General features: G+C 40.2%; 1 protein-coding gene across 5 annotated transcripts in view; it reads left to right on the top strand.

The window, feature by feature from the left end:
- The window catches only part of adam15 (ADAM metallopeptidase domain 15), a 110,842-nt gene that overhangs the window by 4,694 nt on the left and 89,949 nt on the right, over nucleotides 1-16,199 (top strand). For all 5 annotated transcript variants that reach the window (XM_039752453.1, XM_039752458.1, XM_039752438.1 and 2 more), the window contains exon 2: nucleotides 1,550-1,638. In XM_039752453.1, the coding sequence (XP_039608387.1) occupies nucleotides 1,550-1,638 (89 nt within the window). The remainder of the gene's footprint in view (nucleotides 1-1,549; nucleotides 1,639-16,199) is intronic.

The raw sequence follows: 16,199 nt of genomic DNA, 5'->3' as shown, positions 1-16,199 counted from the left end.
ATTACCCACTGAATGTAGGTCACTTCACTGTGTAGGTTACTGAAGGTAGAATGCGCAATGTAAACTAAGAAAGAATAATGCAGTACCTATGAGACTGTACCTCTTTTCGGGAGAGTGGGGTGCAGCCGGTACATTGCTCCGGGGCCTATGAACGTCAAGGAGGCCCATGAAGCCCAAGATGTCCCATAATTTTTATTATAATTTGAACATTTACGTATTTAATTCATTTCATTTTTACTGTATTTTTAAAATTTTGCAAGTCTGGTTAGTTTTGAAATTTAAAAGACACATGGGTCACAGGGTACTTGGCAGCGGTCAACAGTTTACGATGTAGGAGACATGAAGGCTGCGCTGGGAGAGAAGTCACTTGGTCTACAAGGGTATTCCCTGCTCGGTGGGAAGTGATGAGGAGGAGGGGTTTCCAGGCGCATTGAGAAAAAAGTCATCAGCCAACAAACAAGTACGTCACGTAGTCGCCACGTTCTGAGACACGAGGGCCCAGATTTTCTCTGTGCGGCCCTGTTGTTAAATGAACATTCATGGTCAGTTAAAAATGTTTTTTGATTTCTGCCATATTTGGCAAAAAGTTTAGGAGTGATGATAAAGCTGGCAAAGAAGTGGTTACGAGAGCAAGATTTAGACTGGTACAAGAAGAGGATACAGGTTCTATTTATTGCAGGACTGTTAAATTTGGGGGATTATGTAGAAAGCACATTTAGTTATGCTTTATGCATGTTCAAACAATTCTACGGCAAATTACTAGTAATTAAAGCTGCATTGCAAATGTTTATTGGGGAGTTTAATTACAATGTTGTAAAGGACATCTTTGGTGGCATGATGGTTAGAACCATCTGTCCAGAATATGAACATTATCTGTCTGACTGGGTTTTTGTTTGGTTACTTTGTTTTTTCCTTTCACATTCCAAGAACAGACATTAATTTAATTGGCCCTGCATGAGTGTATGGATATATCCTATCACGGACTTGCACCCAATACATTATTAGTTCTTGTCTTATTCATGATGTGGCCACTGTGACCCTGAGCTGAGTGAAGTTGATTTGGATAGACTTGTGTAGATTTGTAGTGGCTTTTTATATTTGGATTGCTATTTGTAAATGGAAATAAATAAAATTGATGCTAGCAATATAATAAAACATAAAGATGTATGGATACAATTTGAAATTTAAATAATTCATACTTTACTAGCAATTTAATGTAATCTGATGTTCATCCTTTAACATGCTACATAGACCAGATCTGCAAAAGCATTGTATAATATATTTTTTGTGTATTTATCATATATTGTCAAGTTTGCCAAATGTAGTAAAGAGGCCCTATATTTTTTATTCATGTCCTTTTCAGGTTGACTATTCCATTTCAAATCTTAGATTAATTTGCACTATAATGATGCTGACAAAGTCATTTAGTCTTGCTTAGCTAAAGCACATGGGGATTAAGTATGAATTTCCTATAGTCACATGTTTGTTTGAACAAGGAATGAGGAAGTCTTGGGTCTGTCAAATAACATTTCTGTTTCTTTCTTTGCAGGAACTCCAAGTAATTCCATAGGCACAAAAGTATCAGAGCCATTTTTTGTAATTGGCAATCAGATGTTCAACTTAATGGATGCTTTTCATGTAAGTGTTATTGTAGTAAATCTCTTTGCTTGATGAAAGTGGAGTTTGTAATTCACAATGAACCAGGATACTCTTAAGTCTCCATGCAGATCACAAGAATTAAATTCAATTAAAAGTATGTAGCATTGCAGATATCCCAATGCCACCAGGATCACCACATGCTTGTCTGTAGGTGGCTTACCTTTGTATTAATTAAGGGGCTTTTATTTTAGCTTTTTCAAATTGTTTGGAAATAATATAGATTTATGTTCAAGGAGTACTGTACTTGAATTGGTAATTTTAAAATTAAAATACATATTTCTATTTATTTGAAAAGGAATATAGGTTTCCTTATTTCTTCAAGTGAATAGTAAGAATTTTAGAGACCTGTTTTACAGTGTATGGAGCTTACCAGTACCTAACCATTTTTTCTTTTGTTTTAGTTATTGCTTTTTATGAACAGGCAGACCTCTTCCATTAACTAATAAATATATCACTTTTTGCTTTAGGAGGGCAAAAATGCAAACTCATTTTTTAAAAATGCATGGGACTCGTACCATTTCAAAAGGGGGGTTATTTGTCATAAACTGAGAAATGTATTGAACACTGAATTAGCAGGTAGAAAGTTAAAATAATATTTAACTTCAGATACATCGTTGTATGCTATCCATAAGTCAGTTCTCTAGCCTGCTTTATTCTATTTGGTGTTATGGAGAGTCCAAATCTATCCTGAAAATATCTAGTATACAGTAAGGAAGGAAGTAACTCTGGATAGGGTATCAGTTTGCTAATGGGCTTGCTCATTCATTTAGGAATAAACTAAAACTGTGAATGAAGGCAATATATATATATGGTGTGAAAAACTATTTGCCCCCTTCCTGATTTCTTATTCTTTTGCATGTTTGTCACACAAAATGTTTCTGATCATCAAACACATTTAACCATTAGTCAAATATAACACAAGTAAACACAAAATGCAGTTTTTAAATGATGGTTTTTATTACTTAGGGAGAAAAAATCCAAACCTACATGGCCCTGTGTGAAAAAGTAATTGCCCCCTGAACCTAATAACTGGTTGGGCCACCCTTAGCAGCAATAACTGCAATCAAGCGTTTATGATAACTTGCAATGAGTCTTTTACAGCACTCTGGAGGAATTTTGGCCCACTCATCTTTGCAGAATTGTTGTAATTCAGCTTTATTTGAGGGTTTTCTAGCATGAACCGCCTTTTTAAGGTCATGCCATAGCATCTCAATTGGATTCAGGTAAGGACTCTGACTAGGCCACTCCAAAGTCTTCATTTTGTTTTTCTTCAGCCATTCAGAGGTGGATTTGCTGGTGTGTTTTGGGTCATTGTCCTGTTGCAGCACCCAATATCGCTTCAGCTTGAGTTGACGAACAGATGGCCGGACATTCTCCTTCAGGATTTTTTGGTAGACAGTAGAATTCATGGTTCCATCTATGACAGCAAGCCTTCCAGGTCCTGAAGCAGCAAAACAACCCCAGACCATCACACTACCACCACCTTATTTTACTGTTGGTATGATGTTCTTTTTCTGAAATGTTGTGTTCCTTTTACACCAGATGTAATGGGACATTTGCCTTCCAAAAAGTTCAACTTTTGTCTTGTCAGTCTACAAGGTATTTTCCCAAAAGTCTTGGCAATCATTGAGATGTTTCTTAGCAAAATTGAGACGAGCCCTAATGTTCTTTTTGCTTAACAGTGGTTTGCGTCTTGGAAATCTGCCATGCAGGCCGTTTTGCCCAGTCTCTTTCTTATGGTGGAGTCGTGAACACTGACCTTAATTGAGGCAAGTGAGGCCTGCAGTTCTTTAGACGTTGTCCTGGGGTCTTTTGTGACCCCTCGGATGAGTCGTCTCTGCGCTCTTGGGGTAATTTTGGTCGGGGCCACTCCTGGGAAGGTTCACCACTGTTCCATGTTTTTGCCTTTGTGGATAATGGCTCTCACTGTGGTTCGCTGGAGTCCCAAAGCTTTAGAAATGGCTTTATAACCTTTACCAGACTGATAGATCTGAATTACTTCTGTTCTCATTTGTTCCTGAATTTCTTTGGATCTTGGCATGATGTCTAGCTTTTGAGGTGCTTTTGGTCTACTTCTCTGTGTCAGGCAGCTCCTATTTAAGTGATTTCTTGATTGAAACAGGTGTGGCAGTAATCAGGCCTGGGGTGGCTACGAAATTGAACTCGTGTGATACACCACAGTTAGGTTATTTTTAACAAGGGAGCAATTACTTTTTCACACAGGGCCATGTAGGTTTGGATTTTTTTTCTCTCTAAATAATAAAAGCCATCATTAAAAACTGCATTTTGTGTTTACTTGTGTTATATTTGACTAATGGTTAAATGTGTTTGATGATCAGAAACATTTTGTGGGACAAACATGCAAAAGAATAAGAAATCAGGAAGGGGCAAATAGTTTTTCACACCACTGTGTGTATATATATATATATATATATATATATATATATATATATATATATATATATATATATATATATTACAACTATTACAGGCCCTGTAAATTACATAATAATGAATAAATTATAAGTCATTCAGGCACAGAATCCTACATTTTATTTAAATCCATATCAACATCCCCAACAATAAAGCTAATATGCATATTTTTGTAATTTGCTTGTAGTTTACCACTTTTACTACTTTCTGATTCAGATAATAAGTGCATTGTAAAAACTATGCCAGTAAGCTAGCTGCACAAATGTAGGAGGCTTCATCATGTTAGGAACATAGTATTAAATGTATGCCAATTACGTCAAATAAGTATGTACAGTCAGGACTATGGCCATATAAATAGCTAGAGAGGCAGATTAAAAAGGAGTGACAATCTGACCATCTTTACTTCAACTTAGAACTTACTGTACCTCCTTATATGAGTATTGAACCACTGTCTTCTAGGTGTTAGCAATAAATTAAATTTTCTTCTGGCACCAGAATCAATTATTAATAAATGGGCAACCCTAAAGTTCCTCTTTAGGCTGTTGCTTGGGTCAGGAATGGTTCAGGCTGGTATCCTTGTAGTTCTTTTCAGTGTTCAAAGTGCTTAAATTCAAGCAACACTACCCTTCTTTTCCAAATTAAAGACTGCATGCAGTCTCCTACTGTTTTTGTATTAGAGTACGAGTCTCTTATTGGTTCTCCCAGAGCGCACCCTTTAATGGGTGGCCTAGTGACTGATTTCTCTGCTTGAGATCATATGCTGCCACCACTTAGCCTGGAGCTTTTTGTGGCCTCACTTTTTAACTCTGTAGATGGAAGGTCTGGCACCTGCCATGTCATCTGCCCCATATTACCAAAAATTACAGTCATACCACTGTCCAAGTAGTTGGCTGGCAGGTAAAATCCCAAGACTAGTTATTTCCACAAAATGGAATGGTGCACACATCACAGACAGTTTTGACCCAGCAGTCCTAAACAGCTGAAACTCTGAGTTGTTTGTATTTCAACCGAATTCATTTTCTGCTTGTTAATGATTTCAGGGGAGATGAATGTTTGACAGATTATGTCATTGCTCATAAATAAACTCTTGGCTTTCATTCATGGGCTGTTCTCCCATTTTTATAGAGGGTGGTTTCTTTTCATCCTTTAGAGGAAATAAGTCGAGTCTTGCTGTCAGCTGCAGAGGAAATCTATCCATTACTTTGGTCCACACCTTCTAATGCCTACAAAAAATTAGCCCTTTGGCAGGAAAGACTATAAAATCTGACTGCCCCTTTCCTTTCCAAGAGGGAAATGCTCTCTCTTCTTACCACGTTTCCCCCACCTCCCTTAAAACAAAGTGACCTCCCATTCACACAGTGAGCTAACAGGATCTTCTTGGTGTTCAGAAGAGCATTTAACTACCCGTCAACTGAAAAGGAAATCATTATAGGTATAGCTAGCAGTTATCAGCAAGTGGCTGAGCTCCCTGTCACAAGGCTGAAGGCATCAGGATCTTTCAAACTGAGTTCTGTCACACACATTAATCTTTATTGAAAACACAAGGAAGTTATAACTGAATCATCTTGCTATTTCTTCATAACTGCAAGTATCTTATGTGTGTGTGTGTTTACTATAAAATTATAACTAGAGGCTTGCCCATGGTTGTTTATAGGGGCACCATGAGAAATGGGCTGTTGTGGACCAAGAAGCCTTCTGAGGCAAATTCTTTATGTGCATAAAGAATTTTAGCAGATTGACGTTTTCAGAAACTGCTTTTGTGCTCCCACACCCTGATAAGTATCCGGGCCATTGATTTTATCCCTCCCATGCTGATGTCATGTTTGAGTATGCAGTGCTGGTGCAATTTCACAATGCAGACTAGAGTGGGGAAGTTGGGCTGGGTTGGGTGGGGAGGGGAAGCAAGACGACTCATGTTAATCCTTGCCAGGATCTGGCATGAACTAACAAGACAGCAAGTTTGTTCACTTGCTAACTAGCTGCTGAGCTAAATCATATCTTGTGTACAGTTCTGTCAGTGGTTCACCTACTGTGGCTTTTCCCAAAGTAGTTTCCAAAGTGGTTACAAGGCATATTTCTGGGTGCATTTCAAAATACACAATGCTGCCTTGTGTTGTTGTTTATTGCTCTATAGTATCTGTTGAAAGAAGCTTTCTGTATGCTAAGTGGCTGGTGAAATAGTGTAACTTTTTATCTCACTGGCATCTGTCAAAGGTCATGGGCATCCAAGTCTCATTGATTCACTAGGGGAGTGAAAGCTAGCCTGTCTGGTCCGATTCCACAGTAGAGCTACTATTGCTGCATTTAGGCCTGCATAGCCACAGACAAGTCAGTGCCCATGCTGATCCCTGCCCACTGACAAAAGCGCCTACACATGAGCGTCAGAACTGGACAGTGGAGCAATGGAAGAAGTTGGCCTGGTTTGTTGAATTAAGTTTTCTTTTAGATTATCTGGATGGCCGGGTGCATGGGCATTGTTTACCTCTGGAAAAGATGGCAGCTGGATGTGCTATGGGAAGAAGACAAGTTGGCAGAGGTAGTGTGATGCTACTGGGAATTCATTTGAATGTTACTTTGACATGTACCACCTACGTAAAGGTTATTGCAGACCTTATAGTCCCTTTCATGACAATGGTAATCCTAGGTGGCAGTGACGTCTTTCAGCAGGATAATGCATCCTGCAACACTGCAAAAATTGTTCAGGAATGGTTTGAAGAACCAAGTCCGTTCCATGTGGTCAGTCACCCTTTCGCAAGTTACAGGACTAAAGGATCTGCTGCTAACATCTTGGTGCCAGATACGATAGTATATCTTCAAAGGTCTTATGGAATCCATGCATTGATGGACTAATGAATACTGAATCAGTTTTCTTTTTAGTGTTAGCGCGATCTTAATAAGAATTACTTAGTGCTTTGAAATCACTTTTGTTTTGTTCCGCACTCAGCAGGATAAGAAAACACCCACATATGATATACCATTTGACTCGTCTTGATGTGTAGTTATGTAGGACATTGTTTTTTTTTTGTGGTTCCCCTCAATTTTTGACTATCCAGACACAAAAATCCCTATTTTTTAGGCCATTTTTAACCATATTTTGTGTAGCAAATTATGCCATTATAATAAAGAGTAAATCAAATAGGTGTCTTTAGCAAAAATGATCAGTTGAACTTGAAGCCGTGCATGCCATATCCTTCAATCCCAGGTAGCCCTCTAAGAGCCACTACCAGAAGGTTAAATGTGACAAATTTCAAACATAAGCAAGTGGGGGATTATTTTAGACTATTTCAAAGTCAGTGATTACTAATATATATTTACTAGGGATCTTGCCCTCAATGAACCTCTATCACAGGTTGAAAAATAACACATTTTTATTGCAGTCAAGAATATTTAGACTGAATATTTAAGTTGAAGTACATATTTTAATATCTCAACTACCCTTGTTTATTATGTACGTTTAGCTTACAAAGAAAATCATTACATTTCTTATTTAACCCTGAGTTTTGGTGGCCTATGTTAATTTTGACTTTTTTTAATTGAAAAGTATATGGTCATGTCTGAAGTGATAATAGGACAAACAAGAAACTAGGGCAGTAGGGATGCTCTGTCATTGGATCGTGCTTATGGGCCATTAGTGTGGAGAAAGGATTCAGATACCACTTGGTATAGCCTCAGTGGTACAGTGCTTAAAAATGTGTGTCACTTCTAGTGCTGAAGATATGCAGGTTAAGTTAGTTGAAAACTCTATATTGTCCCAGTGTGCCTTGTACCAAGTGCTACCAGGATAGGCTCAGATCCACACATCTTAAAATTGAATTAAGTGTGTTTGAGAGTATTGTGATACTCTGGGTGCCTGCAGCTGACATACTCTCTTGAACCGGTACATTGATAAGAGTAAACCAAGGATGGATTGGGCAGTGAGAACACATAGAAACAAAATGTTGGTGTATCAAAGTGCACAGTGCTTTTATTTTCAGGCAAAGTGTTCAAAAAGTGCAGTGCCAGAAACTTCAAATAAATAAAAACTCTTAAAACCAGTGTTCTGTGAGGAAGTTAAAACAACAAAAAATAATCAAGAAATGTTGCATAAAACCAAATGTAAAAACAACCAGAATTGCCTTTATCTCAGTTGCTCCAGTGTCCCCTCTCTCCCTTTTTATCTCATCACACTCACCCGTCTCTCAGGTAAGCACAGTGGGGCCAAGACCCTGACAAAAGCGGTCCTCTGACTCTCATCCTGACCATCATCCCTTGGCAAATTACCAGAGACATGCTGAGCCTGCTCCATCTCCCTTATACCCTGCTTAGCATCTGCTGGATCCATCAGAGCGCTGATCATTCCTGCCCTAATCAGTGCAGCAGGAGTAATCTGGCCCACCCCTGGAGTGCCCCTTATTCTGTTCTGCTGTGGGGTTTCCCCTGACCACTTCACAGCCTTATTTTTGCACTGGCTCCCTTCCAATTCTGTGCATCCACTCTTTTACTTCCTTTTTTTTCATTTTTTTCCCCTTGTCATTCACAGACCACTTTTATAGGTAGCGAGTGCAGGTGTGCCAAACAGACACTGTAGCCCTAGAGAGCGTGTAAATATAATTTACCAGTTACATTATGAAAAAATCTCGACAGCCACACCAGTTTTCTCTCACACACCTATGCCTTACAGGACTTCCTCACTGTTATTATTTTAATAAAACTTATAACGCCATGGATCTTTATCTCACTTCATTATAAATGTCTGTATGTATTAGTGGTTCATACTTGTGATACTTCCTACCATTACTTTTTAAAAAAAGACTGCTTGGAACCATTTTTATTCAGGTATTTGTGGCATATATATGTATGTATATATATAAAATTCGCAGCGGAGAAGTAGTGTGTTAAAGAAGTTATGAAAAAGAAAAGGAAACATTTTAAAAATAATGTAACATGATTGTCAATGTAACTGTTTTGTCACTGTTATGAGTGTTGCTGTTATATATATATATATATATATATATATATATATATATATATATATATATATATATATATATATATATATACATACAGTATACACATACACACACACAAAGAGACACACACACATATAAACATATATACATATACATATATACATATAAACATATCTACAGTGGTATGAAAAACTATTTGCCCCCTTCCTGATTTCTTATTCTTTTGCATGTTTGTCACACAAAATGTTTCTGATCATCAAACACATTTAACCATTAGTCAAATATAACACAAGTAAACACAAAATGCAGTTTTTAAATTATGGTTTTTATTATTTAGTGAGAAAAAAAAATCCAAACCTACATGGCCCTGTGTGAAAAAGTAATTGCCCCTTGTTAAAAATAACCTAACTGTGGTGTATCACACCTGAGTTCAATTTCCATAGCCACCCCCAGGCCTGATTACTGCCACACCTCTTTCAATCAAGAAATCACTTCAATAGGAGCTGCCTGACACAGAGAAGTAGACCAAAAGCACCTCAAAAGCTAGACATCATGCCAAGATCCAAAGAAATTCAGGAACAAATGAGAACAGAAGTAATTGAGATCTATCAGTCTGGTAAAGGTTATAAAGCCATTTCTAAAGCTTTGGGACTCCAGCGAACCACAGTGAGAGCCATTATCCACAAATGGCAAAAGCATGGAACAGTGGTGAACCTTCCCAGGAGTGGCCGGCCGACCAAAATTACCCCAAGAGCGCAGAGACGACTCATCCGAGAGGTCACAAAAGACCCCAGGACAACATCTAAAGAACTGCAGGCCTCACTTGCCTCAGTTAAGGTCAGTGTTCACGACTCCACCATAAGAAAGAGACTGGGCAAAAACGGCCTTCATGGCAGATTTCCAAGACGCAAACCACTGTTAAGCAAAAAGAACATTAGGGCTCGTCTCAATTTTGCTAAGAAACGTCTCAATGATTGCCAAGACTTTTGGGAAAATACCTTGTGGACTGATGAGACAAAAGTTGAACTTCTTGGAAGGCAAATGTCCCGTTACATCTGGCGTAAAAGGAACACAGCATTTCAGAAAAAGAACATCATACCAACAGTGAAATATGGTGGTGGTAGTGTGATGGTCTGGGGTTGTTTTGCTGCTTCAGGACCTGGAAGGCTTGCTGTGATAGATGAAACCATGAATTCTACTGTCTACCAAAAAATCCTGAAGGAGAATGTCCGGCCATCTGTTCGTCAACTCAAGCTGAAGCGATCTTGGGTGCTGCAACAGGACAATGACACAAAACACACCAGCAAATCCACCTCTGAATGGCTGAAGAAAAACAAAATGAAGACTTTGGAGTGGCCTAGTCAAAGTCCTGACCTGAATCCAATTGAGATGCTATGGCATGACCTTAAAAAGGCGGTTCATGCTAGAAAACCATCAAATAAAGCTGAATTACAACAATTCTGCAAAGATGAGTGGGCCAAAATTCCTCCAGAGCTGTAAAGACTCATTGCAAGTTATCGCAAACGCTTGATTGCAGTTATTGCTGCTAAGGGTGGCCCAACCAGTTATGAGGTTCAGGGGCAATTACTTTTTCACACAGGGCCATGTAGGTTTGGATTTTTTTTCCCTAAATAATAAAAACCATCATTTAAAAACTGCATTTTGTGTTTACTTGTGTTATATTTGACTAATGGTTAAATGTGTTTGATGATCAGAAACATTTTGTGTGACCAACATGCAAAAGAATAAGAAATCAGGATGGGGGCAAATAGTTTTTCATACCACTGTACATATACACATATCTACACATACACATATTTATATATATATAAATATAAACATCTACATATATATCCATATATATATATACACATATCAACATATATACTCACTGTCAGGGATGCCAGGGACAATGACCCGGCCAGGACGCCATGAGGGACCGGATGTGGGTCTGCGCCCACCCTGGATCACGTGGGGGCCGCCTTCCTGGTTGCTCTGGGGGCCACGGGTTGAGGGCATGGAAGCCCCACCCTGTAGGGGCCCATGGTCACGCCAGGAGGCCCCAATGCCTTGGGACCTGTTACCTCAGCACTTCCGCCACACCAGGAAGTGCTGGGGGGAAGAATAAAGAGGACACCCGGGGAGCTGCCGGGAGAGCAGCCGACACTTCCGCCACACGTAGGCGTGGCCAACGGGGGGTGTGTCAGAAGCACCTGGAACTCATCCGGGGAGTGTATAAAAGGGGCCGTCTCCCTTCATTCGAAGCTGGAGTCGGGTGGAAGCAGGACGAGGCACGAGAGAGATGTGGAGGCGGCCCGAAGAAGAGGCATTTGTGGCCAGGACTGAGTGTTTGGGGTATTGTGCACAAACTGGGTCCTAGTGACCATTTATAATTGTTGTAAATAGTTGTAAATAAACGTGTGGTGGTTGAAAAACAACATGTCTGCCTCTCTGTGTCCGGGTCGGCTCCACAACACATACATATACATACATACATACACACACACATATACATATTACATACATACATACACACACGTATATATATCCATCCATCCATTTTCTAACCCGCTGAATCCAAATACAGGGTCACGGGGGTCTGCTGGAGCCAATCCCAGCCAACACAGGGCACAAGGCAGGAACCAACCCTGGGCAGGGTGCCAACCCACCGCAGGACACACACAAACACACCCACACACCAAGCACACACTAGGGCCAATTTAGAATCGCCAATCCACCTAACCTGCATGTCTTTGGATTGTGGGAGGAAACCGAGCCGGAGGAAACCCACGCAGACACGGGAGAACATGCAAACTCCACGAGGGAACGTATATATATATATATATATATATATATATATACATATATACACATATATATATATATACACACAGACACATACTGTATATACATATATATATATATATACAGACCTACATATATATACATATCTACATGTATACACACATATATATATACATATCCACATATATACACATACAGTATATATACATATCTACATATATATATAAACATACATATATATCTACATATATATATATACTGTATATAGCAAAATCCCCGCACTTTGCAGTGACGAAGAACTGCTTTTAAATTTTTATTAAGAAGAAAAGAAAACCTTTTTAAACTGAGGGAAAATATACCAATAACTACTTGTTAAGGATCTCTTTGTATACCACGTTGTCAGTTCAGCAGTCCGGTTGTAATATGACCAAGCTGTGCACTGAGATTACTTTTGAGAATGCAACGTATAGTTGTCCAGGAGGAAAGCAATGTTGCCTCAAATCAATGGCAACCTTTTGTAAGATGTGTCCCTGAGACTTATTAATTGTCATCACGAAGCAGAGCCTTACTGGAAATTTGAGGCATTTCAATTGAAATGGGAAATCAGGGGGTATAACGGTGATGCGAGGAATACATTCAGAGTGTGGCGCTCTGCTATTTTTTTGTGTAGCTGCCTTCACACAGCTTCTCCGCTGCTTTATAAACGAACGCCATATAAGGCCGTCGTTTTTCCTTGTTTCGTGGTTCTGTACTGTTTTATTGTTCGTTTAGTATGATTCTTATAGCTATTGTGTAGCTATTCGAGACTTACTTTACTGTTCAGGTACCCATTTCCTTTATTTAATCTGCGGCTTCTCCGCTATTTTTTGTTCGTTTATTACGATTATAGATATTTATTGATTCCCTTCTTTAGCTGACTGCCTGCTCATATAAGGTGCTCTGCTGGTTTTTTGTGAAGCAGCCTTTACACAGCTTCTCCGCTGTTTTATAAACAAATGACATATAAAGCCATCCTTTTTCCTTGCTTTGCCAAGGAAGCTGCCTTTTTATTTAATCCACGGGTTCTCCGCTGTTTTATTGTTCGTTTATTACGATTATTATAGTTCTCTTTATATATCACGTTGTCAGTTCAGCACTCTGGTTGTAATATGACGAAGCTGCGCGAGCTCACTCTTGAGAATGCAATGTATAGTTGTCCAGGAGAAAAGCAATCTTTCCTGAAATCAATGGCAACCTTTTGTTGGGTCTGTCCCTGAGACTTCTTACTTCTCATCGCGAAGCAGAGCCTTACTGGAAATTGGAGGCATCTGAATTGAAATGGGAGATCAGAGGGTATAAAGGGGATGCGAGGAATACATTGAGTGTGGAGAAACTCTAGAGACAGCGTGTGTATTAACTTGTGGATTTTTCTGTGAGTATTTGGTGGCAGCGTGACGAAGTTGCTTCCGCAAGACTGTGTTAGCTGTGGAGCTCAGCTCGGAGCATATTCTTTTCCTACCTTGTCAATTGTGTAATGCGTTTTTTGAACAGGTTTGATGCATGGAAGTGATCACTGTATGCTCGTCAGTTCACGTGAGCTGCTCTCTTGTGTGATGTTGCGATGTCCACGGCTTTATTTAATGTTAGCTAAGACCCGGCACTTAAAAGTTTCTCGGTACAGCAATTTTAACTCCGTTACAAAGTGATCCAAAGTCTCGTTTATACCTCGTTTCTTCTCATTAAACTTGTATCTCGTGAATAAAGTATATGGCGTTTTTCCTCAGCGCTCTTTGGGAGCTCTTCCTTCTTTTCTACGCACTGCGATCACAGTCAGTTCACATGATTACATGGGAGGTGTGATGATGTCATACGCAGCACCGCACCCCCACGGCCATCGAGCTAACGTCCATTACAGTATATGGAGAAAAATAGGTTCCAGTTGTGACCATTACGCGTAGAATTTCGAAATGAAACCTGCCACACTTTTGTAAGTAAGCTGTAAGGAATGAGCTTGCCAAATTTCAGCCTTCTACCTACACGGGAAGTTGGAGAATTATGAGTGATGAGTGAGTCAGTGAGTGAGTGAATGAGTCAGTGAGGGCTTTGCCTTTTATTAGTATAGATATATATATATATATAGTTTTTCACACCACTGTATATAAACTGCTCAAAAAAATTAAAGGAACACTTTGAAAACACATCAGATCTCAATGGGAAAAATAAATCCTCCTGGATATCTATACTGATATAGACTGGGTAATGTGTTAGGAACGAAAGGATGCCACATCGTTTGATGGAAATGAAAATGATCAACCTACAGAGCCCTGAATTCAAAGACGCCCCAAAAATCAGAGTGAAAAAATGATGTGGCAGGCTAATCCATTTTGCCAAAATTTAATTGCAGCAACTCAAAATTGTACGCAGCACTTTGTATGGCCCCTGTGTTCTTGTATACATGCCTGACAACATCGGTGCATGCTTCTAATGAGATGACAGATGGTGTTGTGGGGATCTCCTCCCAGATCTGGACCAGGGCATCACTGAGCTCCTGGACAGTCTGAGGTGCAACCTGGTGGCATTGGATGGACCAAAACATAATGTCCCAGAGGTGTTCTATTGGATTTAGGTCAGGAAAGTGTGGTGGCCAGTCAATGGTATCAATTCCTTCATCCTCCAGAAACTGCCTGCATACTCTCACCACATGAGGCCAGGAATTGTCGTGCACCAGGAGCCACTGTACCAGCATAGGGTCTGACAATGGGTCCAAGGATTTCATCCTGATACCTAATGGCGCCAAGGTGCCTTTTGTCAAGCCTGTAGCGGTCTGTGTGACCCTCCATGGATATGCCTCCCCAGACAATCATTAACCCACCACCAAACTGCTCATGCTGAATGATGTTACAGGCAGCATAATGTTCTCCATGGCTTCTCCAGACCCTTTCACTTCTGTCACGTGCTCAGGGTGAACCTGCTCTCATCTGTAAAGCACAGGGCACCAATGGTGCATCTGCCAATTCTGGTATTCTATGGCGAATGCCAATCGAGCTGCATGCTGCTGGGCAGTGAGCTCAGGGCCCATTAGAGGACATGGGGCCCTTGGGTCACCCTCATGAAGTCTTTCTGGTTGTTTGGTCAGAGACATTCACACCAGTGGCCTGCTGGAGGTCATTTTGTAGGGCTCTGGCAGTGCTCATCCTGTTCCTCCTGCCCAAAGGAGCAGATACTGGTCCTGCTGATGGGTTATGGACCTTTATGGCCCTCTCCAGCTCTCCTAGAGTAACTGCTTGTCTCCTAGAATCTCCTCCATGCCCTTGAGACTGTGCAGGGAGACACAGCAAACCTTCTGGCAATGAGATGTATTGATGTGCCATCCTGGAGAAGTTGGACTACCTGTGCAACCTCTGTAGGGTCCAGGTATCGCCTCTTGCTACCAGTAGTGACATTGACTGTAGCCAAATGCAAAACTAGTGAAGAAACAGTCAGAAAAGATGAGGAGTGAAAAATGTCAGTGGCCTCCACCTGTTAAACCATTCCTGTTTTGGGGTCATCTCATTGTTGCCCCTCTAGTGCATCTGTTGTTAATTTCATTAACACCACAGCAGCTGAAACTGATTAACAACCCCCTCTGCTACTTAACTTACCAGATTAATATCCCATAAGTTTCATTGACTTTATGCTATACTCTGATTAAAAAGTGTTCCTTTAATTCTTATGAGCAGTATGTATTTGTGGCCTGATTACTGACACACCTGTTTCAATCAAGAAATCACTTAAATAGGAGCTGCCTGACACAGCGAAGCAGACCAAAAGCACCTCAAAAGCTAGACATCATGCCAAGATCCAAAGAAATTCAGGAACAAATGAGAACAGAAGTAATTGAGATCTATCAGTCTGGTAAAGGTTATAAAGCCATTTCTAAAGCTTTGGGACTCCAGCGAACCACAGTGAGAGCCATTATCCACAAATGGCAAAAACATGGAACAGTGGTGAACCTTCCCAGGAGTGGCCGCCCGACCAAAATTACCCCAAGAGCGCAGAGACGACTCATCCGAGGGGTCACAAAAGACCCCAGGACAACGTCTAAAGAACTGCAGGCCTCACTTGCCTCAATTAAGGTCAGTGTTCACGACTCCACCATAAGAAAGATACTGGGCAAAAACGGCCTGCATGGCAGATTTCCAAGACGCAAACCACTGTTAAGCAAAAAGAACATTAGGTCTCGTCTCAATTTTGCTAAGAAACATCTCAATGATTGCCAAGACTTTTGGGAAAATACCTTGTGGACTGATGAGACAAAAGTTGAACTTTTGGAAGGCAAATGTCCCTTTACATCTGGTGTAAAAGGAACACAGCATTTCAGAAAAAGAACATCAT

This window comes from Polypterus senegalus, chromosome 1 (assembly GCF_016835505.1).
Source record: "Polypterus senegalus isolate Bchr_013 chromosome 1, ASM1683550v1, whole genome shotgun sequence".
In the NCBI taxonomy this organism is placed as follows: domain Eukaryota; kingdom Metazoa; phylum Chordata; class Cladistia; order Polypteriformes; family Polypteridae; genus Polypterus; species Polypterus senegalus.
This window is presented reverse-complemented; position numbering and strand designations above follow the sequence as displayed.